The following is a 26,514-nucleotide window of genomic DNA, read 5'->3' as shown; positions in this document are numbered from 1 at the left end:
GGGGGGGGGGGGGGCGAACCGAAAAACTCAGCTTTTCGGAGCGGACCAATCTTTTTCTGATCGATATTCCTCGAAAAACTATTACTTTATCAAAGTGAAAGAAATTAAAAGAAGTATTGGACAATCTGCACTATGATCAGCTGGATACACTAAAGAGTTGCAATTAGAATCCAAAGTATGAGTTCTGTCTAAGAAAAACAAAATTATGAATTATTGCAAATTAATTATTTACACGGGAAGAAGTCAATGCGCTGGAACCAGAGGCGGACGCACACTATACGTAGAGGGGTCACGGGCATCCGGAACTTCGACAAAAACTGTATGTATACTTGTAAATGTCTTCAAGATAGTAAGATATTAGCATAGGCCTCGCTACCAATCTTTATGAGCAGTGATAAATTTATATTGAATGTCATGGTGCCCAGCCGAATCTTGGGTCCGCCTCTAGTTGGAACTATATTGACTACAGAGTTACTTTTGAGCCCGTTGATTTTGAGATCTGGTTAGTTTCTCTTTTTAAGAGTTATTATTACTTTTGATACAACAACTATACCGCAGTCTCAAACAAGTGGGGGTCGGCCATATGAATACTCACTAACCCACTTTACTCCATTTAAACTGTAGTGTGAGGATTGATCATGGAATTGGCTAGTTTTATGCTGGCTGTAGCCTACTGCAACCCTCTTTTATTCGGTCTTGGACTGACAATGCGAGCAAGATCGCATAGGCCGAGTTTATTATTTACTTCTGATAGTTAATTAAATTTTTGGAAATCATACACGGGGTTATGCAGCCAAACACGATGTGTACCTTTTTTCTGTTTTCCTTCTTTCATCCTTCTGTAGCACTCTTTCCATCCTCAAGGAAATAAAGTGACCTTCATCCTCTAGCTATAATGACTATTCTAGTAAAATTAAAAAAAGGGAGCTATAATGACTATTTGGAGGAAATTTTGCAGGCTGTTTTGGAGGAAACACATACACGGACTGTTAGATCATGTGAATGGTCACCGTCAGGCAAACATTTGGCAACAGCTAGCTTTGATGCCACCACTGCTATTTGGGAAAATGTTGGGGTTGACTTTGAGTGTGTTTCCACTTTGGAGGTACAATTACCTTTTGGTATCTCTCTATCATATTAATTTCAGTTCATATTCATTACCCCAGCTCTGACAAAAACTAGTGTTAAAGTAGGCAAAAGTTGCATCTTCTGTCTGTTTATATCTGTGCATAGCACAACAAAAACTTCATAAATCTGTCAGTAAAATAAGGGAATTTGTTACCTGGGCAGCTGTGCTAAGTGGAATCATTTAATTTAGCTTATATTGCTTTGTGATTGTAATTACATCAATCTTTTGTACTTGGCCTTTTTATTTTCTTTAATGAGTTATAAATCTACTAAACTCCTGTCTGCCTTCTTTTTCTTATGCGGGTAATGTCCAGGGTCATGACAATGAAGTGAAAAGTGTTTCCTGGAATCGTGAAGGCTCACTACTCGCGACGTGTGGACGAGATAAGTCGGTTTGGATATGGGAAGTGTTGCCTGGAAATGAATTTGACTGTGTTTCAGTGTTACAAGGGCACACACAAGATGTTAAGATGGTTCAATGGAGTCCTAACATGGATATGTTGTTATCATGTAGTTATGATAACACTATTAAGGTATATTTGAGTTGAACTTAGCGTCCCTCCTTTCTCTCTCTGTCTCTCTGTTCTAGTTTAGAGAGATTCTAGCATGTTTTTCATACCCCTGTTACATATAAGGCATACTAGTGGTTGTTTCTCTTCCATTCACGGGCGTACACAGTAATTTTTATAAGCAGTGTCGAATTTATAAAAGAACGGGATAATAACTTTAATTATCATATTTCTAAACTAGAAATAGCCTTAATCTATTGGTTTTGTTGATTTTTAAGTTATAAAAGGTCCCAAGTTCAATTCTACTTCATCACAATTTTTATCCATAAAGGCTCTCTCAAATATTTACAAAAATGTGCTAGTTGAGGTTTGAACATTGACCTCTTAGAACAAAATCAAACACACAATCAGCGCACCAAGAGAGAATTTTTGTCAAATGGTGTCATTTCTCCTACTTATCTGTTCCTCATAGTATCGATACATATACTTAATAAAATTTTCCAACGAAGCGGTGTCGCGTGCCCCTGCTTCATTGAAGGTGCATCTGCCCCTGCTTCCATTTATAAGTAACAATATCTAATATTTAGCCGTGCTTGAAATGCAGGTATGGATAGAGAATCTCGGTGATGATTGGCATTGTATTCAAACTTTGGGTGAATCTAATAGGTAAGATTCGTTATTGGGCATAACAACATCATAAATTTATTGCATCCAATGGTGTGGCATAATAGTCAATGAGATGGGTGAAAATGTTGGAGATCAGGGTTCGAATCCCAAGAAAATGCTAGTTGTTTTCTTCCATTCCGAATAAGCCTTGGCGGCTAGATTTGCATCTGGTACCTGTGTTGGTGGGAGCTGGGAGGTGTCATGCAAGGGCGGATGCACCAAGGCCCAAGCAATGTCACGTGGTATCGCTTCGTCGAATTGTTTTACTAATATATCAATAAAAGTGATCTTGAAAATGGCATAAATACAAAATTAATAAACAAGTGACACTGCTTAATGTTAAACTTGCCTTGGTTAGTTGGTTAGGTGCCTGAACTATTTTGGCTAGGTTGAGGGATCGATCATACTGAAATCTTTTTTAATTATAGCCCCATTTATTTAGAAGATTATGGCTCATCCACTTCCGTAGGGTAAATGAAGTTATAAACCTTCTAACACAAGTTGCTAACCAATCCATCCTCCTCTTCAGTTTGCAACTGCTTCTTCCGTTGTAGTAAGTGATTTGCTACCTTTTCCTTCGTTCTTTCTTGTACTTTTTAGTAGTTAGAAATTTTTAAAGTTGTTTTTACTTTATAAATAGAACTATATAGTACTATTTAGGAGTTCTCAAATGGACATTTTAATTTGTAATCTGCTTAAATTTAATAGAGATTCTACTAAAACACCTTCCAAGCCAATGAGTCGGAACAACATCGCAAAATGAAAGAGTTGATTTAAATTCCTTAAATGACCATGGTGCAATAAGAAGCGCCTATCCTAAAAGGAGGATCATTTTCAAGCTTGAATCCGCAATTTTCCTCAAAGAAATTTAAATGTTAAATTGCGTCGCGGTTTTGAAAAGATCATTTTCTTACTTCTTTAAATGTGCCACCGCTTACAAAAAATTCCTGCATAGCCACTGATGTCAGGTACTTGGTGGTTACCTTGAAATTTCTGCCCTCTTTATCTCTCCTAGAATTTCCATTTTACTTGCAATATTATGTGAAAACTCCCTCTATTTGAACCCTTATTTGCTTACTTGTTAAGTGAAGTCACAATTGTAACATGGCCGGGAACCACACTAGTGGATCTTGGGGGGTGCCGTAACACCTTCCCCTCGAGATAATTTATACGCCCTTACCCAACTACTGGTTTTCANATCTTAAATTTATTATATTTATTAGACGAGGAAAAAATGAATACTTGAACGATGCCATCAGGGTAATGATTATATTCTTACTGCATTTTAAGCTCTTTTCATTTATGTAGAATACCTTATTTTTTATTGAAGTGAGGTGTCTGTTCCTATTCATAGCATGTAGCTTGCTCAATTTAGGTTATAAATGCTTCGTCTGTCCGAATTGGCCTTCCATGCAAGAATTGGGTTCAAATTTTCACAAGCTTTGAGAATGAGAAGTTTCTAATGTTCATCACGGAATATGTGAGATCATAGGTTTTAAATGTTTTAGAAATTGACAGAAGAGAAGGGTACTATTTGGAAGTGAAGTTTTTAGACTACAAACAGAAGTTGTTTCAAGAAAGATTTCCATTGACCAAGAAAGAGTAAAGGTGGCAGCAGTATGGATGAGCTCCAGTATATGCTAGATTTTTAAATTTATGATAATAAGTCCTAGCAATATGTTGTTGACTCATTTATTCTTTTAGGTTTCGATTGATGAATGCGTACACATGAGAAACTCTTAACAGATTGAAAATTAGGCCAAAGGATCTAAAGTTTGCACATTAGAGGTTATGAAAACTGTGTATAACTTCGTAAAAGTGAGAATTGTGGAATAGTGGCATACACATGCTCAGCGAGATTGTGCAAGGGCGGAGAGGTATGATTCTAACTTTGGATGCGAGGAATGTTTCTTGGTTTGGCTGCAAGAGTTCCTGAGTTCGATTCACGGAATGACCTCTAACTTTCTTTAGCATATAATCTTTTTCTTTATTGAAAACAAAGATGAAACAAGAGGTCTCCATTGAATACCTGCTAGCAGTGCATTTTATGTTATAGCTCTAAAGGATCTAAGCAGCTTTCAGAACAAGGTAGGTTAACACTGTTTGTAGCAAATCCCATAAGGCCATGTGATTTCAACGCAGTTCTAAGTTCAAACAAAGAACTAAACTGTTTTTGTCAGTCAGGAAAAAAGAACTGACCTGTTTCATGTCGAACCTACTCCAATTAGGGTCAAGAGATTTGTATTGTAGCTAGATTGAGTGATCCTTAAACTGTGTTTTTCACTCTAATGTATTGTCTAGAGTCTGTAGCGGTGCTTCTATCCATTATATTGTTCTCATTTTTGTTGTGATAAGGAAAAAAATGTTCCTTTTGGTCACTTAAGTAAGATGGAGAAATGCTTGTTATTCTGTACGAAATTTCAGACCTATGGTTAATATTCTGCTTACCATATTATGCATGCTGAACAGTTGAAAGTTCCAGATGGAAAAACTTATGAAATCCTGCCGAGTAATTGCAAAGCAATTGATATGAGATCTCCATTATCTAGAAGACCTCATAATTAGAGTCATTATGAACTTAAATATTTGGGGAAAGAGATGGAGAAGTAGTAGTTGGACAGGCATCTTAACATGGATGAATACATGCATGCAGTAGAGCAAGTGGACTTACTTAGCCAAATTTCCAAAGCTCTTGAGTTTGTTAAAATGATATTTTCCTTGTTTTTTTACCTTAAGAGTTTGCATAAGGAGAAATTGAAGAAAAATGCGTCAACTGTCCGAATTCAAATTGAAGAAAATGTGTCAACAAGCCGAATTCTTTCTTGATGTAAAGAAACATGGGAAGGGACAGTTGTGACAATCATACTAAATAATCCTTGATTTCATGATATTTATTTATTGAAGGGCAGGGATACAGAAAAGTTGAAATATCTTCTTTTGAGCCGCTCTTACCAGTTTGCTCACAAATGATGGAAACAATGGTGTTTGATAAATGGATGAAGTACATTTAGCAATTATGGCTAACTTAAGTTGATTGGATAAAAAATTGTTTTGTAGTCCCTCGGCTATTTCCCTTTTGGTGGTATATAGTTCATTTTGTTATGTCTTGATTGCGCGTAAATGTATCTTTTCTCCCGACAAACCTTTTACTGAATGACTATTTGGGATCTTCATATAATGGTCATATGTTGGATTGCTATTTTAGAGTCAGATAGTTTGGGCATGTGCGGGTGAGAAGCCCTGATGCCCTGGTAAGAAGGTGTGAGCGGTTGGCTTTGGCGGGAACGAGAAGAGGTAAAGGTTGGCCTAAGAAGTATTGAAGAGAGGTGATCAGGCAGGACATGGCGTGGCTTCAGATTTTCGAGGACATGGTCCTTGATAGGAAGGTGTGGAGATCGAGATTAGGATTGTAGGTTAGGAGGCGCATTTTTCTACTTCGTTCCGGGTGTGAGGTTAGACTGATAGGGTTCGTCTTAGATTTCTAGTGGTCTATGTTGTTTTCTCACTATTCTCCCATTTTTTTTTTTGGTAATTAAATTTTCTATTACCAGGGAAATATTTACAAGTATATCAAAAACCCTCAACTCACATAGATTTGGACATGCAGCCCCAAATCTAGTGTCCTCGTATCTACATAGCTATTCATCTACAACTATGGATAAAAATTAAAATTCTGTAAATGTCTAGCTAGCTTAGAATTCAACATTCCACGACAATGCACTTCTTGGATTATCAGTTTAATCATTTCCTCGCTGCTTCTTTGTGTTCCTCTGAAGGTTCTCCAATTGCGTTCTTGCCAAATAGAGTAAACTGCACAGGCAAGTACCATTCTAAATGTTGCACATATTTGCTTCTTTCCTGAACCATGCTTGACTGCCCACTGCTTTTCAGCCTGCCAACCTTGAATATTCCTTTGGAATCCCATCCATTGTAAAAGTTTACCCCATATATTTGCTGAGTAGTTACATTGAAAGAACAGGTGCTCATGACTTTCTGCTACATGACTTTCTCCCATTTTTCTTTACTAGTTATTGTATTGTGTTTCAACTATTTTTTGGTTTCTTATAATGCTTTATTATTTCTATGGTTTCTGTTGATGGTACCGATATACCGTCTGTTTTGTCTTTTGTGTTTTCTTGAGCCGAAGGTCTATCGGAAACAACCTCTCTACTCCATGGGGGTAGGGGTAAGGTTTGCGTACAGACTACCCTCCCCGGACCCCTTAATTCTGGGATTTTACTGGGTTGTTGTTGTTGTTGTTGTTGCTGCTGCTGCTGCTGCTGGCTCATTGGTATATGCATGTGGCCTGTAACAAGCAGTTCACCGGAGAGTGTTTTAGGGTACAGATATATGACTTAGTAACTTTTAATATTGTTTGGGAGCTTATGTCACTAGTTGGTTGAACTTTCAGCAGACATACATCTACTGGGCCTGTAACAAGCAGTTCACCGGAGAGTGTTTTAGGGTACAGATATATGACTTAGTAACTTTTAATATTGTTTGGGAGCTTATTTCACTAGTTGGTTGAACTTTCAGCGGACATACATCTACTGTCTGGTCCGTCTCTTCCGATGCTAGTGGACTAAAACTGGTTTCTTGCAGGTATGTTCTTCCTTTCTGCATAACTTGTTTTAAAATATATGCTCTCCAGTCTCCGCTGTGTAAAAAATTGGATAATTGTTGCAGTCACTACTTAAACAGAGTTTACATTGAATTCTGTATCTTGCAGTGATGACCTTACCATTAAGGTATGGAAATTGAATGATGACGACGACAGGATAATAGATTGGAATATAGAGCCAGCCTGGTAAGTATGATGATAGCGTCCCTTTTCTAAGCATAATGATATCCTATATAGTTGATTCATGGACTTACTTTTACAGTCTGGCGTTAGTAATTAGTGCACGAGTGTTTGAAACGTTAGTTAAACTGAACTTTCTGTCAACTCTCTGTACTAAAGACTTGGAACTAACAGTTAACTTGTACTTTGTGTGAACTAATAATCTAGTGTGCAAGATATTAAAGCTTTATAGCTCTTGTTTGACAATTCGTGTATGATATCTACAGTTCCACGACTTTTACCATCCTCTAGTTTGTTAGTATTTTTATGTTTGTAGTTTACAAGTTTTTGCTTTTACATCCTAAACGAAAAATTAAAGATATCTTTGGTATAAGGTACTGTAGCGCGGAGTGCTTTAATGAGCCATCCTTGTGTTTCTCCCTTGGCAATGTAGTTAAGCAACACATGGTCAGTTTTACATGATTCAACCTCCACTTAGCCATGTAGATTCCAGTAAATTCCTTTTGTAAAATTACTTTCAAGTGTTTTCAAAATTGATCATTATTTAGTGCACAAGTGTACAATGATTTTTGTTCACCTAAGTCAACTAATACTGGTATGTTTATTTTTTTCCTCGGGCCAATTGTGGTCTTCATGACTAACTATAGTTGATGTAATTGTTCTTGTTGAAGTTTGTGACCAATCTCGTTTAGAAGCTTAAACGGTTGGAGAGATCACATTTTTGTTTACTTAATTATATCTTCAACCTGTGACATCCCATGCGGGCCTAAATCTTTTTCATGTGCTAAGCACGTGGATTTTTTTGTTGTTGATTTTTTTATAACGGTGGTGATGAGACTTGAACAGAGGACCTCTGCTTGCTTCGATACTATGTTGAAGCGTGTGACCATCCATTGAAATGCTTAAGCTATTAGAGAGAAGACACGTACCTAATTATGTCTTGAACAGCTCTCAATAATTACTATGTTTGCCACTTTATTTGCAACCATTTCCTTTTTGTGCTTGTCAGGTAACATGTTTGCACTCTATCTGGATATCATGATAGGACAATTTTCTCAGTTCACTGGTCGAGGTAACTACTCCATATCTATCTCTTATCATGCTCATGCTAATGTAGGCTTTTTCTTTTGCAATCCGCAATATTACTTTTCTTTGTCGGATTTTTTCTTTTGTCTTTTTTTTTTTCTTATAAAAAAAAAGTGTGTTTGTTGGTTGTTGGGTGGGTGTGTATGGGGGGGGGGGGGGGGGGGGCTCAACTAAATCTATATTTCGATGATTAAGAGTTTCGTAATTTGTGGTGTCTGTCTAGATTTTATATTTGTTAGGAGTAAGGTTTACTACTTGACTTGTATATGCATATAAGGTTTACTACTTGACTTGTATATGCATATATGCATATATAAAAGGGTCCTAAATCTATATTTCGATGATTAAGAGTTTCGTAATTTGTGGTGTCTGTCTAGATTTTATATTTGTTAGGAGTAAGGTTTACTACTTGACTTGTATATGCATATATGCATATATAAAAGGGTCCTTGTATATGCATTAAAAGGACTTGTATATGCATATATAGGTATTTTAGGAGGAGAAAGAAAGAGGGTTGGACATCTCTGGGAGGAATAATGCTCAGCATTACAGGTTCTGTCTTCTTCGTTTCCTTTTTCTCAAACATCTCTTTTGAGTGCAAAGAATGACTGTTTGAACTCTGATAGTTCCTTGCTGACTACTTCAGGGACAGAGGCACTTTTTGCTGATCTTGCTCATTTTCCAGTGTCAGCAATACAGCTTGCTTTCACAGTCATTGTTTTCCCATGCCTTCTTTTAACCTATACGGGGCAAGCAGCATACCTCATGCAAAATAAGGAACATGTTGTCGATGCATTCTACCGTTCTATTCCAGGCATGTCTTGCTCTCTTAACTTTAATATTTGTTAAATCTATTCGTTTTGGTCCACGGTGGTGTCAAAAGGATTAATGAACTCTAATGAGTAGTATGTCAATAGAGCTTGGATGCAGATTGGAATATGTTTTCGTTGTCAGCTGACATCAAAATAGCCTGTACCTAGCTCTAAACTTTTTTGTGGCCAAGTCCCCAGCTTGTCTAAATTTCATCGTTAGAGAGCATAATCTATGAAAAGGAAGCAGTAAAGAAATCAGAAAGTCTGTGGACTGCCGTGACAAAGTGAGAGAGCTAAAATGGACTTGTTGCAAGTAAGACTGAGTTGGTAGACGGTCCGTAAAANGGGTTGGTTGGGGGGGGGGGGGGGGGGGCTCAACTAAATCTATTTTTCGATGATTAAGAGTTTCATAATTTGTGGTGTCTGTCTAGATTTTATGTTTGACCTCATTTTTTTTGTTGTTGTAGTTTCCCTTAATTACCTCAAAGTTTTTCAGTAATCAGGGCTTATATGCTGTGATAATATTTGTATCTGTTTTCCCTGTCATCCTACAAGCTAACACTGTCATCCTTCAAGCTAACGAACTTGATATGCTAAAATGTCAGGGAAGGAATAATTGCTAGTGGAGCAGCAGATGACGCTATATGTTTATTTGTTGAGAATAACGAAAACGAGGTATTGCAAAACTATCAGTATCCCTATTTCTTTTAATAATAATGTAATTCATCTTACATGATATCTAGCAGATGCGGATCTAGGATTTTATAACATGGGTGCACCACTAAAGAAAGGAGAAAAAAAAAGTATTAAGTGGGATTTGAACCCTACACCTCTTAATAAATAATACAACATTCGTCCAAATGCACCATTTAGCCTCTTTGGAGCATGGGTGCTAACTGCCAGCAGATAATATTAGATCAATTCTAAAAAATATGTACACAAAATACCTAGTTTAGTGGAAAGATCATGGGTTCACGTGCCCCATATATATGCCTATAAATCCGCCCCCGATATCTAGTACAGTGGTGAGTTTTATGCTGCTCTGTACTCCCCAACCTTTCTCCTATTCACTCAATTTCTTGTGGGAGCTGGAAGGTGGGGTGTTCTTCACGAAAGTCATTGGTTCGCCCTTTTCCTATGTGGTTCCTTAATGAGATTCTTAAAATGTTGATGGCTTGAGTTTTTTTGGGTCTTTGTTTCATGGGAAGGAAGTAATGATAGCAACTTAATTTTTATTCTTTTTCTAGCTGTTGGGTCGCTGTGGAAAGAGGCGGGCTTTCAGTTTTTTTACCTCGAGATCCCTGTTTAAATATCATAAACTAGTAATTACGATTTGAGTGGACCCATTACAAACATAAAAAAGAATTAGCTTAGAGGACCACTTAAAAAGATGTATATTTTCTAGTTCGTCAAGCTAATGAGCAGATTACAATGATCCCAAGGGGATAACCTAGTGGTTGATGCGTGGGAGTAACAACATGGAGATTTCGGGTTTCGAATCCCATCTACAACACTTGGTGTGGTCCCATCAGCTCCAGCCTTGGTGAGCTGGATTACCCTGACAGCCTGTGCTTGCATGCGGGACATACTATCCTACATATAGTCTAGGAGTGGGTAAGCTGTCCCCACCTCGAGCGCTATATTAAAAAAATGGTAAACAGAGCAGATTACAGTTAGGGATCCTGATAACTGCTTAGGACGACACTTGGATTCTGACTTGGTTCTTCTGGCCAATCTCGCTCGACTTGAATATCTATTTAAATTTTTTATACACTGGTAGGAAAAGAAAATATTTTTAATCAGGTAAAGTAGAAAATCCATTTGAGACAGCTAAAAGATCTAGAAAAACCGATCTCCATTAATTACAATATAAATATAACAAGTCATATGAATGATGTTGTCCATATACAACTACTGTTGATCTTCTATTATCGCCTCTTCCAACCACTCTTTGGCAAAATAATTTTTTTGTGTCTGTCTGATCCAAAATAAATAAATAAATAAAAGTTTGCTGGGTCTGATTACAGGTTGATGGACCTACATTTAAACTACTTCTGAAGAAGGAGAAGGCTCATGAAATGGATGTAAATTCTGTGCAGTGGAACACTGGGGTAAGTCAATGGAATACCAGAATGATGGGATTTTAGACATTTACTTGCTCGTCTATTGTTGCTTCAGTTCTGTATTTGTCTGCTGCAAGATGATTTAGCTTTGAGCAGAAGCCAAGATCACCTGGAAATTTTTTGAACGTGTTAGGGATGATAATCTGTTGCCCGTTCAATCCCTTGTTTAGTTACCATGTTGAAGTTTAACAAATGTCTGACCTTTCTAATGTATCTTGTGTTGGCACTTCATGATGCAGTAACCTGCTCGTTTCCTGGTTGCTTGAACTTGAAAATTTGAATTTGATACTTTTTGGAACTTTATCCTTGGGATACCAATTGGATTGTTAATGTTATACCCAACCATAAATATGGTACAATCTTATTGTGGTTGGGACTTCAAGTGGCACCTAAATTGGACATGTTAGATTGAGCTAAGATCATGTTCTATTTTTGATGGATGACTTTAATGTCAAACTAACAACATATATCCATTTGACTCTTGTCTTTCAAATCCACAACTCTAGAGGGAGCGCTGGGTTATGCTGCCCTGGTATAGTATTGCACATTACAGATGTTGGTTTTCATACTATGAGCGCACCAAAAACATCTAGGTTTGGACCTTGAAATGAATATTTGTTGACCTGAGTTTTGCTTTACTTTCCATTGACCCATGTGTAATAAAATGTGTGCGTCAGAGCTGACAATTCGTGTTGTGGACAATAAATATACTAGGTCTTGGAATGATCGTTGTAGGGTTTTTCAAGGAGATAATTTTTTCTTCTCAAAAATTTGTACTGACGGACAAGACGCGAGTCGGTGTTAATGAGAGGTTAGAGGTTTGGAGGCAAACCCTAGAGTCTAAAGGTTCAAGTTGAGCATGACCAAGACATAGTACTTTGGGTGCAAGTTCAGTAGTGCGACTTGGGAAGTGGACGAAGTATTGAGGCTTGATTTACAAGTCATCCCTATGAGAGAGTTTCAAGTAACTTGGGTCAGTTATACAAGGGAATGGGGAGATTGACGAGGATAGATGTCACACATCGTATTGGTACGAGGTGGATGAAGTGGAGGCTTTCTTTAGGTGTTTTGTGTGATAAGAATGTGCCACAAAAACTTAAAGGCACGTTCTATAGAGCGCTGGTCAGATCGATTGTGTTGTATGGAGTTGAGTGTTGGCCAGTCAAGAACTCCAATGTCCAAAAGATAAGGTAGCTGAAATGAGGATGTTGAGATGGATGTGTGGGCATACTAGTTAGAAATGAAGCTATTGGGGACAAGGTAGGCATGACCCCCGTAGAGGACAAGACGCGAGAAGCTAAACTTAGATGGTTCGAGCATGCGAAGAGGAGAGGCACAGATGTCCAAGCGAGAAGGTGTGAGAGGTTAGTCTTGGAGGGCCTAAGGAGAGGCGGAGGTAGGCCGTTTGAAGTAATAGAGAGAGGTGATTAGGTAATACATGACAATGCTCCAGCTCATTGAGGACATGACTCTGGATAGGAAGATGTGGAGATAGAGAATTAAGGTAGAGGGTTAGATAGTCGAGTGTTGTCCTAGCTCGTACCAATAGCTTTAGTGCAATACTTAGTGTAAAGTCTTGTATTTTCTTATTCTTAGATTTCTGTTATTACTTGTTGTTTCTTTCGCTTCGATTTTTCTAATTGCATTACTTAGTGTTGGTCTTGTATTTTCGCTTTGGTTTTCTGATTGATTTGCTTATTGTTGCTCTTTCCTTTTATCTTTCGTGAGCCGAGTTAAAAACATCCTGCAAGATGTTAATGCCCTTTTTGTCAAAACCTTGCAGGATAGAAGGCTTCTTGCTTCTGCCAGTGATGATGGGACGGTGAAGATATGGGAGTTGGTTCGACGCTCTGGACAGAAGCTGCCGTCAACATAGCTTCATAGCCGATATTAGAAAGCAATGCATATTTATTTTTCGATGATGTTGAAATATAATTCGCAGTAATTTTGAGCCTTTTGAACCTTTTTCTGGTACCAGAAAATGTTAGCTTTAGGCTTCAGAACTGGGGTGTGTAACTCTTCAGGTTAATCACCTAATTAATTAATTTCTCCAACGGTTTGGCTCTTGCAGCTTTCCTGGTAAGAGATTCAAAATAGCCAGATTTATAAGCGGTGATTGAAAAATAGTCACAGTTTTAAAAGTAATTGGAATTTTGCCACTTTTCATGTAAAGTTGAATCTTATCAAAAATACTGTTCGAAATCCGGAAAATAATACCGGAGTTCGAATTTTTTGCATGTGAACTTCCAGCATAACATGCTGTAATTTCATAATGTACCGGAATTCATAATGTACCGGTATTCCAATATAATATGCTGGAAGTTCATACATAGGTGCTCCAGTCTCCTGTATATTATGCCGGAACTTACCGTGTGCTGGAGTTCCAACATAATATGTTGAAAGTTCATAGACAGGTGCTCCAATTTTCAGTATATTATGCTGGAACTTTCCGTATTGAGGTATAGTGGCTATTTTTTTAATGACTTGTAAACGCTGGCTATCTTCAATCACCCGTCCGAAAATTGGCTAGCTGTGCTATTTTAACGCGTTTTTGGCCTATTGGTTCGGGCTTCAAAGATATGAGGCTGCAGTCTGCTTGTTAGTAGATGACCATCTTTTCTGGCTCGTCAAATCTGAAAATGTTTGTTGATGATGTTATATTCATTTAAAGAGGTTGCATTGCAGGTGTTTATTACTAATTTGTGGACAGCAGAGTGCTTTTATAAATTTGTCACGGCTCTACTATACTTCTTTGATTTGTATTTTAATATAACGTAAGTATGTATTTAAGTTTTATTTTCTTAGTGGTAAATTAATGATCTTTTAAGAGTTGGTTATAAGTTTTGCCTTTACTTTTGATAATTAAAATTTTTTGTATTACCTGCATTAGGTATATGTTTATAAGTTTCTCATCATTTTTTATTCTCGATAGTGTAAATAGTTTTTTAAAATTCGATTGCTATAAATAAAGTTAATGACAAAAGCAAATTATTTTATTTTAATTTTTATTAGGCTCATTCTTTTCATTATTCGACGTCATTAATTTATATGTTTGATTATCATTTTTTACTTTTCAGTTTGAAATAAAATTTAATTATTATTTATAGCTAAGTTCACGACATAGATATCAGAAAAAAAAAATATCATGATAGTAAAAAGGTATTACTTAATTATATCTTCAACCTGTGACATCCCATGCGGGCCTAAATCTTTTTCATGTGCTAAGCATGTGGATTTTTTTGTTGTTGATTTTTTATAACGGTGGTGATGAGACTTGAACAGAGGACCTCTGCTTGCTTCGATACTATGTTGAAGCGTGTGACCATCCATTGAAATGCTTAAGCTATTAGAGAGAAGACACGTACCTAATTATGTCTTGAACAGCTCTCAATAATTACTATGTTTGCCACTTTATTTGCAACCATTTCCTTTTTGTGCTTGTCAGGTAACATGTTTGCACTCTATCTGGATATCATGATAGGACAATTTTCTCAGTTCACTGGTCGAGGTAACTACTCNCTTGAAGGATGACAGTGTTAGCTTATATGCTGTGATAATATTTGTATCTGTTTTCCCTGTCATCCTACAAGCTAACACTGTCATCCTTCAAGCTAACGAACTTGATATGCTAAAATGTCAGGGAAGGAATAATTGCTAGTGGAGCAGCAGATGACGCTATATGTTTATTTGTTGAGAATAACGAAAACGAGGTATTGCAAAACTATCAGTATCCCTATTTCTTTTAATAATAATGTAATTCATCTTACATGATATCTAGCAGATGCGGATCTAGGATTTTATAACATGGGTGCACCACTAAAGAAAGGAGAAAAAAAAAGTATTAAGTGGGATTTGAACCCTACACCTCTTAATAAATAATACAACATTCGTCCAAATGCACCATTTAGCCTCTTTGGAGCATGGGTGCTAACTGCCAGCAGATAATATTAGATCAATTCTAAAAAATATGTACACAAAATACCTAGTTTAGTGGAAAGATCATGGGTTCACGTGCCCCATATATATGCCTATAAATCCGCCCCCGATATCTAGTACAGTGGTGAGTTTTATGCTGCTCTGTACTCCCCAACCTTTCTCCTATTCACTCAATTTCTTGTGGGAGCTGGAAGGTGGGGTGTTCTTCACGAAAGTCATTGGTTCGCCCTTTTCCTATGTGGTTCCTTAATGAGATTCTTAAAATGTTGATGGCTTGAGTTTTTTTGGGTCTTTGTTTCATGGGAAGGAAGTAATGATAGCAACTTAATTTTTATTCTTTTTCTAGCTGTTGGGTCGCTGTGGAAAGAGGCGGGCTTTCAGTTTTTTTACCTCGAGATCCCTGTTTAAATATCATAAACTAGTAATTACGATTTGAGTGGACCCATTACAAACATAAAAAAGAATTAGCTTAGAGGACCACTTAAAAAGATGTATATTTTCTAGTTCGTCAAGCTAATGAGCAGATTACAATGATCCCAAGGGGATAACCTAGTGGTTGATGCGTGGGAGTAACAACATGGAGATTTCGGGTTTCGAATCCCATCTACAACACTTGGTGTGGTCCCATCAGCTCCAGCCTTGGTGAGCTGGATTACCCTGACAGCCTGTGCTTGCATGCGGGACATACTATCCTACATATAGTCTAGGAGTGGGTAAGCTGTCCCCACCTCGAGCGCTATATTAAAAAAATGGTAAACAGAGCAGATTACAGTTAGGGATCCTGATAACTGCTTAGGACGACACTTGGATTCTGACTTGGTTCTTCTGGCCAATCTCGCTCGACTTGAATATCTATTTAAATTTTTTATACACTGGTAGGAAAAGAAAATATTTTTAATCAGGTAAAGTAGAAAATCCATTTGAGACAGCTAAAAGATCTAGAAAAACCGATCTCCATTAATTACAATATAAATATAACAAGTCATATGAATGATGTTGTCCATATACAACTACTGTTGATCTTCTATTATCGCCTCTTCCAACCACTCTTTGGCAAAATAATTTTTTTGTGTCTGTCTGATCCAAAATAAATAAATAAATAAAAGTTTGCTGGGTCTGATTACAGGTTGATGGACCTACATTTAAACTACTTCTGAAGAAGGAGAAGGCTCATGAAATGGATGTAAATTCTGTGCAGTGGAACACTGGGGTAAGTCAATGGAATACCAGAATGATGGGATTTTTGACATTTACTTGCTCGTCTATTGTTGCTTCAGTTCTGTATTTGTCTGCTGCAAGATGATTTAGCTTTGAGCAGAAGCCAAGATCACCTGGAAATTTTTTGAACGTGTTAGGGATGATAATCTGTTGCCCGTTCAATCCCTTGTTTAGTTACCATGTTGAAGTTTAACAAATGTCTGACCTTTCTAATGTATCTTGTGTTGGCACTTCATGATGCAGTAACCTGCTCGTTTCCTGGTTGCTTGAACTTGAAAATTTGAATTTGATACTTTTTGGAACTTTATCCTTGGGATACCAATTGGATTGTTAATGTTATACCCAACCATAAATATGGTACAATCTTATTGTGGTTGGGACTTCAAGTGGCACCTAAATTGGACATGTTAGATTGAGCTAAGATCATGTTCTATTTTTGATGGATGACTTTAATGTCAAACTAACAACATATATCCATTTGACTCTTGTCTTTCAAATCCACAACTCTAGAGGGAGCGCTGGGTTATGCTGCCCTGGTATAGTATTGCACATTACAGATGTTGGTTTTCATACTATGAGCGCACCAAAAACATCTAGGTTTGGACCTTGAAATGAATATTTGTTGACCTGAGTTTTGCTTTACTTTCCATTGACCCATGTGTAATAAAATGTGTGCGTCAGAGCTGACAATTCGTGTTGTGGACAATAAATATANAAGAGCATTCATAACTTCTTCATTTAATTGTTCACCTTGTGCAACATTATGGCAAAATTCACTATCGGAAAATTGAAAACAAGGGTTATCACTATCAAGAATAATAGGAGCAGCAGGACGGGTAATAGGTCTGGGTCGGGAGCCGGGGGAAGGGTAGTAGGTTGGAGACTACTTTCACCAATTTTAGCTTTTCCCTTACCACCAAACATTTTTTTCAAAGAAAATGCCATATTAATTACAATTATGCAAACTAAACACACAAAAATATATTCTTAAAAGTTAAGAGTTGGAACGAGTTTACCGAATTGCCGAACAACTTCTTGAAAATTGAAAATCGTTGAAGACTTGAATACTTCAATTCACTTCAATTCACCAACTTCACAATTTTTCACGAAATTGCAATAATAAAATAAGCAATTATAGAAGAGAAATTAGATATAGGTTGAGAGAGATTGAGAGAGATTGAGATAGATTGATGAATTGGTGAGTAAAAATGAAAGAATGAGGGGGTATTTATAGTTGAGAATTGGGGAAAAGTGTAATTATATAAAGTTTGGGGTTAAAATAAAGTTTGGGGGCCAAATGGCTATTTTTTAAAATTCCAAACGGTTGAAAATTAAAGGCCAACGGCTAGATTTTAAAATCTGACCGTTGGCTACTTTTTAAAAAAAAAAATTTTTTTTTTAAAAATTAGCCGTTGGAGCCCGTTAGGACCGCTAGGCCCGGTTGAACCGGCCCAGGACCGCCTGCCGGTCCCGGGCTTAGCGGTCCCGGTCTCGTGGGCTACACGAGCAAGACCGGCCCGTCACGGGCTTCTTACCCATTAAGGGACCGGCCCACCAGGACCGGCCCGCCGGGACCGTTTAGCCCGTTAGGACCGCGGGCCCGGTCCGGTCCCGGTCCCAGACCGGCCCACCAACAGCCTTATGTATATAGACCCCACCCACCCCTGAGTACTCCTTTACAGAACATCAGGGACATTCTTTGATCATTTTCTCTACTAATGTGACCAGTTGAAACCACTTCTACTCTCACAACTAAATGGAAATTTATTCACCAATTTATACAGCATTGTGCAATCTTTAGAAGGAACTACCATTTACAGCCTTTTTTTTTGGTAGAAAACAAGGGTGATTAGAAGGAAAATAAAGCAAATGGAAATTTTTGTAGTAGTAAAGTTGACACCAGTGGCTAAAGTGTGAAGTTATAATGTTTTTGACAAATCGTCGTTTTAGTAATGCAGAAAGCATATACTGGCCAGTTTTTGTCATTGCAACTTTAGCTGCTATCGTTGCAAGTCAAGCAACCATTTCTGCTACATTTTCGATAATCAAGCAAGCTCTGGCACTAGGCTGTATTCCAAGAGTTAAGGTTGTACATACGTCAAAGAAGTTCCTTGGGCAGATTTATATTCCTGATATAAATTGGATACTTATGATTCTTTGCATCGGTGTCACTGCTGGATTCAGAAATCAAAGTCAAATTGGCAACGCATACGGTGAGTACGTGTGTCGAATATAATATTGCTTGATTTTGTTTGACTTTTTACTGAGAAGCAAGTGGGTTCACTGAATAAAACTGGTTCAGACACCATCATTATTAACCCCCCCCCCCCCCCTCCCCCCCCAAAAAAAAAAAAAAATCTGCTCTGAACCATTGGTTCAAAGTGTGTTCGTTGAAAATTCACTATCTATATAAGTAAATATATTCCACGAACAAAAACAAAAAAAATTGTGTACAGCAAAGACTAAACCACTTGACAAAATGGAGAGCTGCGGCATAGCAGCAAAGTGGGTTCACTCAGTAAAGTCATGTGTCTGAGCCTTCAATGTAGCTCTTTTTCTCCATCTTCTAGAGAAAGACCAAATAGGGTTATTATTTGTGAGTCTGTTTATGACTTAATAAATTGTTTGTCTACTGTGTTATAGGTTGCTAAATTAGTATTGTGATTTAAAAACAAAGGGCAGCCCAGTTTGCGAAGCATCTCGTGTTCACGCAGGGTGTGGGAAGGGTCGCGCCCCGAAGGGTGGAATGTAGGCAGCCTACCCTGATGCAAGTATCAGTGGCTGATTACACGGCTCGAACCCGTGACCTAAGTCACACGGAGACAACTTTGCCATTGCTCCAGGGCTTCCCTTCAAATTAGTATTGTGATTATTGATTACAAAAATAATGCATGAAAATTAAGAAATGAATTAATTGTTAAAGTAAACATAAAATTCAAAATTAAAATGCTTTGTTCAAAGCCTCTGAAAGTTGGGTCATGGAACAAAATGATTGTTCTGTTCGGTAGATTAATATATAATAATATAAAGGGCGATGAACAAGGGAAAAACAGAATACTAGGCTTGCTGCCCCGGTGCCCCCTGCTGCTCGCTATTGCTTTACCACACTTGTGCAAATTCTGGCTCAATGATTCTGTTTTCTTATCTATTATAGATTCCTGCGTTTAGCATTTACACCATATGTTGGAACACCTCACCTTGAAATGTACATACTAATGTAACATTTTCTTGAACAGGAACGGCAGTCGTGATAGTCATGTTGGTGACCACGCTCCTCATGACCTTGATAATGTTACTAGTTTGGCGCTGCCATTGGGTTCTTGTCCTTATCTTCACTGTCTTATCTGTGGTGGTTGAATGTACCTACTTCTCTGCTGTGTTATTTAAGGTTGATCAGGGTGGTTGGGTTCCGCTTGTGATTGCTGCAGCTTTTCTTGTCATCATGTATGTCTGGCATTATGGAACTGTGAAACGATATGCATTTGAGATGCACAGCAAGGTGTCAATGGCATGGATTCTTGGGCTGGGCCCCAGTTTAGGACTTGTACGTGTACCGGGGATAGGACTTGTCTACACCGAGCTGGCTAGTGGGGTGCCACACATCTTTTCTCACTTCATTACAAATCTGCCAGCTATACATTCAGTTGTGGTATTTGTCTGTGTGAAGTATCTTCCAGTTTACACAGTTCCAGAAGATGAGAGGTTCCTCGTGAAACGCATAGGACCCAAGTCTTTTCACATGTTCCGCTGTGTTGCAAGGTATGGTTACAAAGACCTCCATAAGAAAGATGAGGAGTTCGAGAGAAAGCTATTTGATAACCTCTTCCTTTTTGTTCGGCTGGAGAATATGATGGAAGGCTGCTCTGACTCCGACGAATACAGCTTATACGGACAGCAAACACAGAATTCAATGGATTATTTAGTGCGAAATAGCGGCAACTCAACTACAGGAAATAATGACTTTACATGTTCGACGGTGGAATCAATAGTACCTGTGAAATCTCCCACTCAAGGNTTACACATAAGAAATCTAAAAATGATACTTTTTTAATTCCAACATTGTAAATGGCCATGAAGGCCTATTTCCTCTGCAAAGCATTGCACATTCCAGTAAAATGTGATTTCTTTCCTACTTTTTCATGTCCCAAAATGAATTAAATTTTGGATTTTTGTGTAGTAGAATTTTTATACAATATGATTGCAAGATAACCGCTTTGACATCACAAGTAGAGAGAAATGGTGTAGGCTTTGACATCAGATTGGTGGATTGAATCACTGTAGTTTAGGTAGATGAGGTAAACAATAGGTTCAGACACTTGGTCTAACAGAAACATAGAGCACTAGGAGGATACAATCTTTATTAGAATGTTTTGTTGATTTAACCAAGTCATCTTTAAGTTGAAGAGATATAGGAAGAAGATTGAAACATCTATTTCTTTCTTAGCCTTCAATAAAGCACTGCTGAAATTAGTGTGTAGGCTAAAAGCATTGTCTGGGACGAGTAGACTACTGCAGGCAGGAGCGTTTCTGTAATATAAACTGGACATAATGAATTAAAATTCTGATCCAATCTATGTATATATCATACTATATTTTATAAGTGTGAAACTTTTAAGTTAAGGTTGAACTACGAAAATACCCACTAAAAGCTGAAAGACTATTTTGCCCTCTAATAACTAAATTACTGCTTCAACGTTAGTGTGGGTAAATAAACTACTTCATATAGTTTGTTTTGAGATCTAAACTAAGTATAATATATAAGAATTTTCAATTAATTTACTATGTACGTACATGCATTTAATTGAAGGCTTTACGTTTTCCTAAGATAGCCTCATCAGATTTTTATACATGTATCACGTGTTGGAACCAAAATAATTTAAGATGGAATTATTCATCTTTTACCCAAGACCTATCATGTCAAATCATCAAAAATAAAAACTAAATGCGGAAGCGTAACCTAGTAAAGGGGCTTGGGCTCGAAAGCCGGCCTTACTCAACAAGCACCTTTCTTAGTAAGGTTGCTTGTTTCCACTCATTAAAGATTCTATCTACAAAAGAAGGTCAACGGGGATACTCAAATAGCTCTCACTAATCCTTCGTCCAACCTATTGGTCTTCCAAACCAAGACGTAAGTCGTTCTCTTCTTTCCAACGATGGGATGCTAGAAAGAAAACCCCTACGTCTGATTTGGGGACCATAACCCATTTATGGTTGCACATGTTTATTGTCATGACCCAAATCCTAACCCGTCGTGATGGCGCCTATCGATAGTACTAGGCAAGCCGACATTTTCAAAATACTTCCAATATTTAACAGAAAACGAATCAAGAAATTTTTAAATGAGCAAAGTTTTTATAAACAACGGTAAAACCAAAAACATAAGTGCGAAAAATAGCTCCCAATATCGGGGTGTTACTAAGCCCACGTGCATCTATACATCACTAATTTAGAAATAAAGTGTCTATCCAAGTCTGGATCTAAATACAACGGAAGAAAAAGATAAGGAAGGAGAAACAAGGACTGCAAACGCCAGACAGCTACCTCGATATCTCCAACGGTCAGCTACGCGAAATAACAACACCCTCCGCGTCCAGAAATTTTTGGATCTGCACACGAAGTGCAGAGTGTAGCGTGAGTACAACCAACTTAGTAAGTAACAATAATAAATATGGAACTGAAAGATAGTGACGAGCTACACAGTTATAATTCATTTTCAGTAGACTCAACAAGGAAAATAGACATGCTTCTCAAATCCGGCAAATTTAGTCAAATCAGTTTGTTCATGCCAAGTTCAAGTAAAACTAGATAAAAATATCTTTCAGAAGGTTTCAAAATAGTGATATAAGGCAACGATGTGCAACAACAATGAAATCATATACAGCCTCTCATGGCAACAATCACTCATTCCTCCCTACCAACCTCACAATCACTCATTCCTCACAGCCACTCATTCCTCACGGTCACTCAGCACTCGCACTCAGTAGGTACCTGTGCTCACTAGGGGTGTGTATAGACTCCGGAGAGGCTACTTCAGCCCAAACGCTAAATCAAGTCAATCATGGCATAAATTAATAAAACATGTTGCGACGTGCAGCCCGATCCCATAAATATCCTCACAATCAGGCCCTCAGTCATCAATCTCTCCAGTCTCTCGGGCTCTCAGAAATCAGGAAAATCAGCCCAAACAACAATAATATGATGCATCAACAAGAAAAGTAGAGACCGAGATATGATATGCGAGTAAAAACTGAGACTGAGTACAAATAGCATTTAGCAGGTAATTCAACATGTAACACGGCCTTTGTGGGTCCCAACAGTACCAATACATAGCCTAAACATGATCTCTAACACGACTCATAGTCAAATATCTATAACACATGGAGAGCATATAGCTAACAACAAGTTTATTCAACTTTTCAGTTTCACGGATTGGATGAAGTCACAATTCCCACGGTACACGCCCATACGCCCGTCACCTAACATGTGCGTCACCTCCAAAACAATCACATAACAAAAATTCCGGGGTTTCATACCCTCAGGACCAAATTTAGAGCTATTACTTACCTCAATCCGAGCAAAGCTCTACTCCAATATGCCCTTGCCTTGCGAATTGGCCTCTAAATGTCCTGAATCTAGCCACAATTAGTACAATAAATCAATACGGGCTAAAGGAATTAATTCTACAAGAATTTACGAAATTATAGCTCAAAATTCGAAATCAGCTCAAACCTGATATCCGGGTCCACGTCTCGAAATTCGACAAAAGTCACAAAACCCGAAAGCCCATTCACTCACGAGTCTAGTCATACCAATTTCATCAAAATCTAACACCAAATGGTCATTCAAATCCCCAAAATTCACTCTCCAAATCCCTAGCCTCAAACCCCTAAATTTCACCTCAAAAAAATGCACCAACTAGGTGAAAAATCAGTGGATAAACATAATTATTGAAGAAAAATGAACACAAGGAGCTTACCTCAAGAATCTCTTCAAAAACCCTCTCAAAAACCTCCAAAATCCGAGCTCAAAGTGTTAGAAATGGTGAAAAACCTCGGAACCTCATATTTATATGCTCTGCCCAGGTCTTCCGCACCTGCGGCCCAAATCCCGCTCCTGCGGGCTCGCTTCAGCGAGGAAAAATCCGCTTCTGCTGAAACCACTAACTTCCCCAGCTACCACCCCTACGCACCGCTATCCGCTTCTGCGCAACACGCCCGCATCTGCGGCATCGCAGGTGCGGAAAGACCCTCGCACTTGCGGCTACTGCCAAACTTCCTCCTTTTAGCTTATGTGGGCTCCTTCCTGCTTCTGCGGTCTCGCACCTGCGAGGAGACTTCCAGATGTGCGATTACACCAGCTGAGTCCAAACTTCACCAATTCCTCAAATCAAACTCCAAGTCCGTTAACCACCCGAAATCAACTCGAGGCCCCCGGGATCTCAATAAAACATACCATTAATCCCAAAACACGATACGAACTTAGTTAAACCCCCAAATCACCTCAAACAACATCAAAAACACGAATTGCACACGGATTCAAGCCTAATGAACTTTGAAATTTCCAAATTCTATAAACGACGCCGAAACCTATCAAATCACATCCGATTAACCTCAAATTTTGCACACAAGTCATAAATGACACCATGAACCTATTCCAACTTCCGAAAATTCAGTCTGACCCCGATATCAAAAAGTCCACTCCCGGTCAACTTTTCAAAATTCCAACTTTCGCCATTTCAAGCCTAATTCTACTACGGACCTCTAAATCACAATCCAGATACGCTCCTAAGTCCAAAATTACCTAACGGAGCTAATGGAACTATCAGAATTCAAATTCAAGGTTGTTTACATATAAGTCAATATCCCTTCAATTTTTCCAACTTAAGCTTTCAATTAGAAGACAAGTGTCTCAATTTACTCTGAAATCTCTCTGGACCTGAACCAACCAACCCGGTAAGTCATATAACAGTTGTAGAGCACAAAAGGAGCAGTACATGGGGGAACGGGGCTACAACTCTTAAAACAATCGGCCGGGTCGTCTCATCCTCCCCCTCTTAAACAAACGTTCGTCCTCGAACGGGTCTAGAAACATACCTGGAGTCATAAATAGGTGTGGATATCTGCTCCGCGTCTCCCGCTTGGTCTCCCAAGTAGCCTCCTCCACAGGCTGACCCCTCCACTGTACCTTCATTGAAGCTATATCCTTTGACCTCAACTTTCGAACCTGCCGATCCAAAATGGCCCCCGGCTCCACATCTTAAATCAAATCACCATCCAACTGAATCGTGCTAAAATCCAAAACATGAGACGGATCACCGACGTACTTTCGGAGCACAGAAACATGAAATGCTGAATGCACACTCGATAATCTAGGTGGCAAGGCAAGCTTGTAAGCAGGGACGGATCCACGTGGAGAGGTATGGGGCACGTGAACCCATGCACCCCTCCCTAAGTTGTGTATTGCACTGGTATTTTTTGGTAAATAATGATATATTTTCATGTGGGAACCCATGATCAAAACCACATTTGGTGCAGTGGTTGAGTTGTGCCCCTTTGCATTCCCTAGGGCTAGGGGTCGAATCCGTATCCTACCTTTCAGTTGAAAGTTTTTTCTCTATTTCTATTTTTCTTCTTCTTTATTTTCTACGCCCAATCTTTCTTCTTTGTTTCAATTGAAATACCAACACCCTACATTTTTCTTTTCTGTTTATGTTTTTCCCAGTCGTTCTTCTGGTTTTTGGTTCACTCTTTACCTATCTTTGGATTAAATTCTTCTTTTCTGTTTCTTTTTGTTGGCTTCCCTTTCCTTTTTCTTCTTTTGTGTTTTCTTCATACATTTTTTTGGGGTTCAATCTTTCAGATTCAAAGATCCAAAAAAGTGAAATTCTAGGTTAGTGTGAATTTTTTCAATTTCAAGTTTCCTTTTTCTTCATTTACCATTCTTTTTTTGAATAGTTGTTTCGTTTTATGATATAGAACTAAGTATGTAACTATATTGCTATGATATTATTCTCGTAAGTAGGGAAACTATCATTGATATTTGTCAACGGAATGACGTGTTTTCGCAATAATTATATTGATTGTAGTTTACTTCTTAAGCTATTGTCATGGCAAAATTTTAGAGAATCAAATCAACTAATAGTGCACCCATCCTCATAAAATCCTGGATACGCCTCTGCTTGTAAACCACCTCCCCAATCCTCTAAAGTACCTCAAAAGGCCCAATGAACCGAGGGCTCAATTTGCCCTTCTTCCCGAACCTTATAACACCCTTCATGGGTGAAACCTTCAGTAGAACCTTCTCCCCAACCATGTAAGACACATCACGGACATTCCTCTCAGCATAAATCTTATGTCTAGACTGTGCCGTGCGAAGCCACTCCTGAATTAATTTCACCTTATCTAATGCATCCTGAACTAAGTCAATACCCAATAGCCTAGCCTCACCAGGCTCAAACCAACCCATCGGAGATCTACACTGTCTCCCATACAAAGCCTCATACGGAGCCATCTGAATGCTTGACTGATAGCTGTTGTTGTAGGCAAACTCCGCGAGTGGCAGAAACTGGTCCCATGAACCCCCAAAATCAATGACGCACACACATAGCATATCTTCCAATATCTGAATAGTGCGTTCGGACTGTCCGTCCGTCTGAGGGTGAAATGTTGTGCTCAACTACACCCGAGTGCCCAAATCTTACTGCACGGCTCTCCAAAACTACGATGTAAACTGCGTGCCTCTATCTGAAATGATGGAAACTGGCACACCGTGAAGGCGAACAATCTCTCTAATGTAAATCTCAGCCAACCGCTCTGAAGAATAAGTAGTACCAACTAGAATGAAGTGCGCGGACTTGGTCAGTTGATCCACAATCACCCAAATAGCATCAAACTTGCTCGAAGTCCGTGGGAGCCCAACTACGAAATCCATGGTGATCCGCTCCCACTTCCACTCTGGGATCTCTATCCTATGAAGCAATCCACCCGGTCTCTGATGCTCATATTTTACCTGCTGACAGCTAAGACGCTGAGCTACAAATCCAACTATATCCTTCTTCATTCTCCTCCACCAATAGTGCTGTCTCAAATACTGGCACATCTTCACGGCACCCGGATAAATAGAATACAGCAAACTGTGGGCCTCCTCAAGAATCAACTCCTGTAGCCCATCTATATTGGGCACACATATCCGGCCCTGCATCCTCAACACCCCCATCATCTCCAATAGTAACATCT

At 38.5% G+C, this 26,514-nt stretch overlaps 1 protein-coding gene and 1 pseudogene across 2 annotated transcripts in view; both read left to right on the top strand.

The window, feature by feature from the left end:
- LOC109209831 overlaps positions 1-13,195 on the top strand; it is a 13,592-nt pseudogene extending 397 nt beyond the window's left edge. Inside the window, exons 2-10 of the transcript XR_002065442.1 lie at positions 959-1,105; positions 1,443-1,661; positions 2,242-2,303; positions 6,840-6,905; positions 7,033-7,110; positions 8,114-8,176; positions 9,608-9,677; positions 11,030-11,113; positions 12,909-13,195. The product of XR_002065442.1 is annotated as a protein CIA1-like (transcript). The remainder of the gene's footprint in view (positions 1-958; positions 1,106-1,442; positions 1,662-2,241; positions 2,304-6,839; positions 6,906-7,032; positions 7,111-8,113; positions 8,177-9,607; positions 9,678-11,029; positions 11,114-12,908) is intronic.
- Positions 18,204-20,330, top strand: LOC109219545 (potassium transporter 10-like). The gene is made up of 2 exons (XM_019384006.1): positions 18,204-18,492; positions 19,516-20,330. The coding sequence occupies exons 1-2, from the start codon at positions 18,204-18,206 to the stop codon at positions 20,328-20,330; spliced, it is 1,104 nt and encodes a 367-aa protein (XP_019239551.1).

Source organism: Nicotiana attenuata, chromosome 2 (genome assembly GCF_001879085.1).
Source record: "Nicotiana attenuata strain UT chromosome 2, NIATTr2, whole genome shotgun sequence".
NCBI lineage: Eukaryota > Viridiplantae > Streptophyta > Magnoliopsida > Solanales > Solanaceae > Nicotiana > Nicotiana attenuata.
This window is presented reverse-complemented; position numbering and strand designations above follow the sequence as displayed.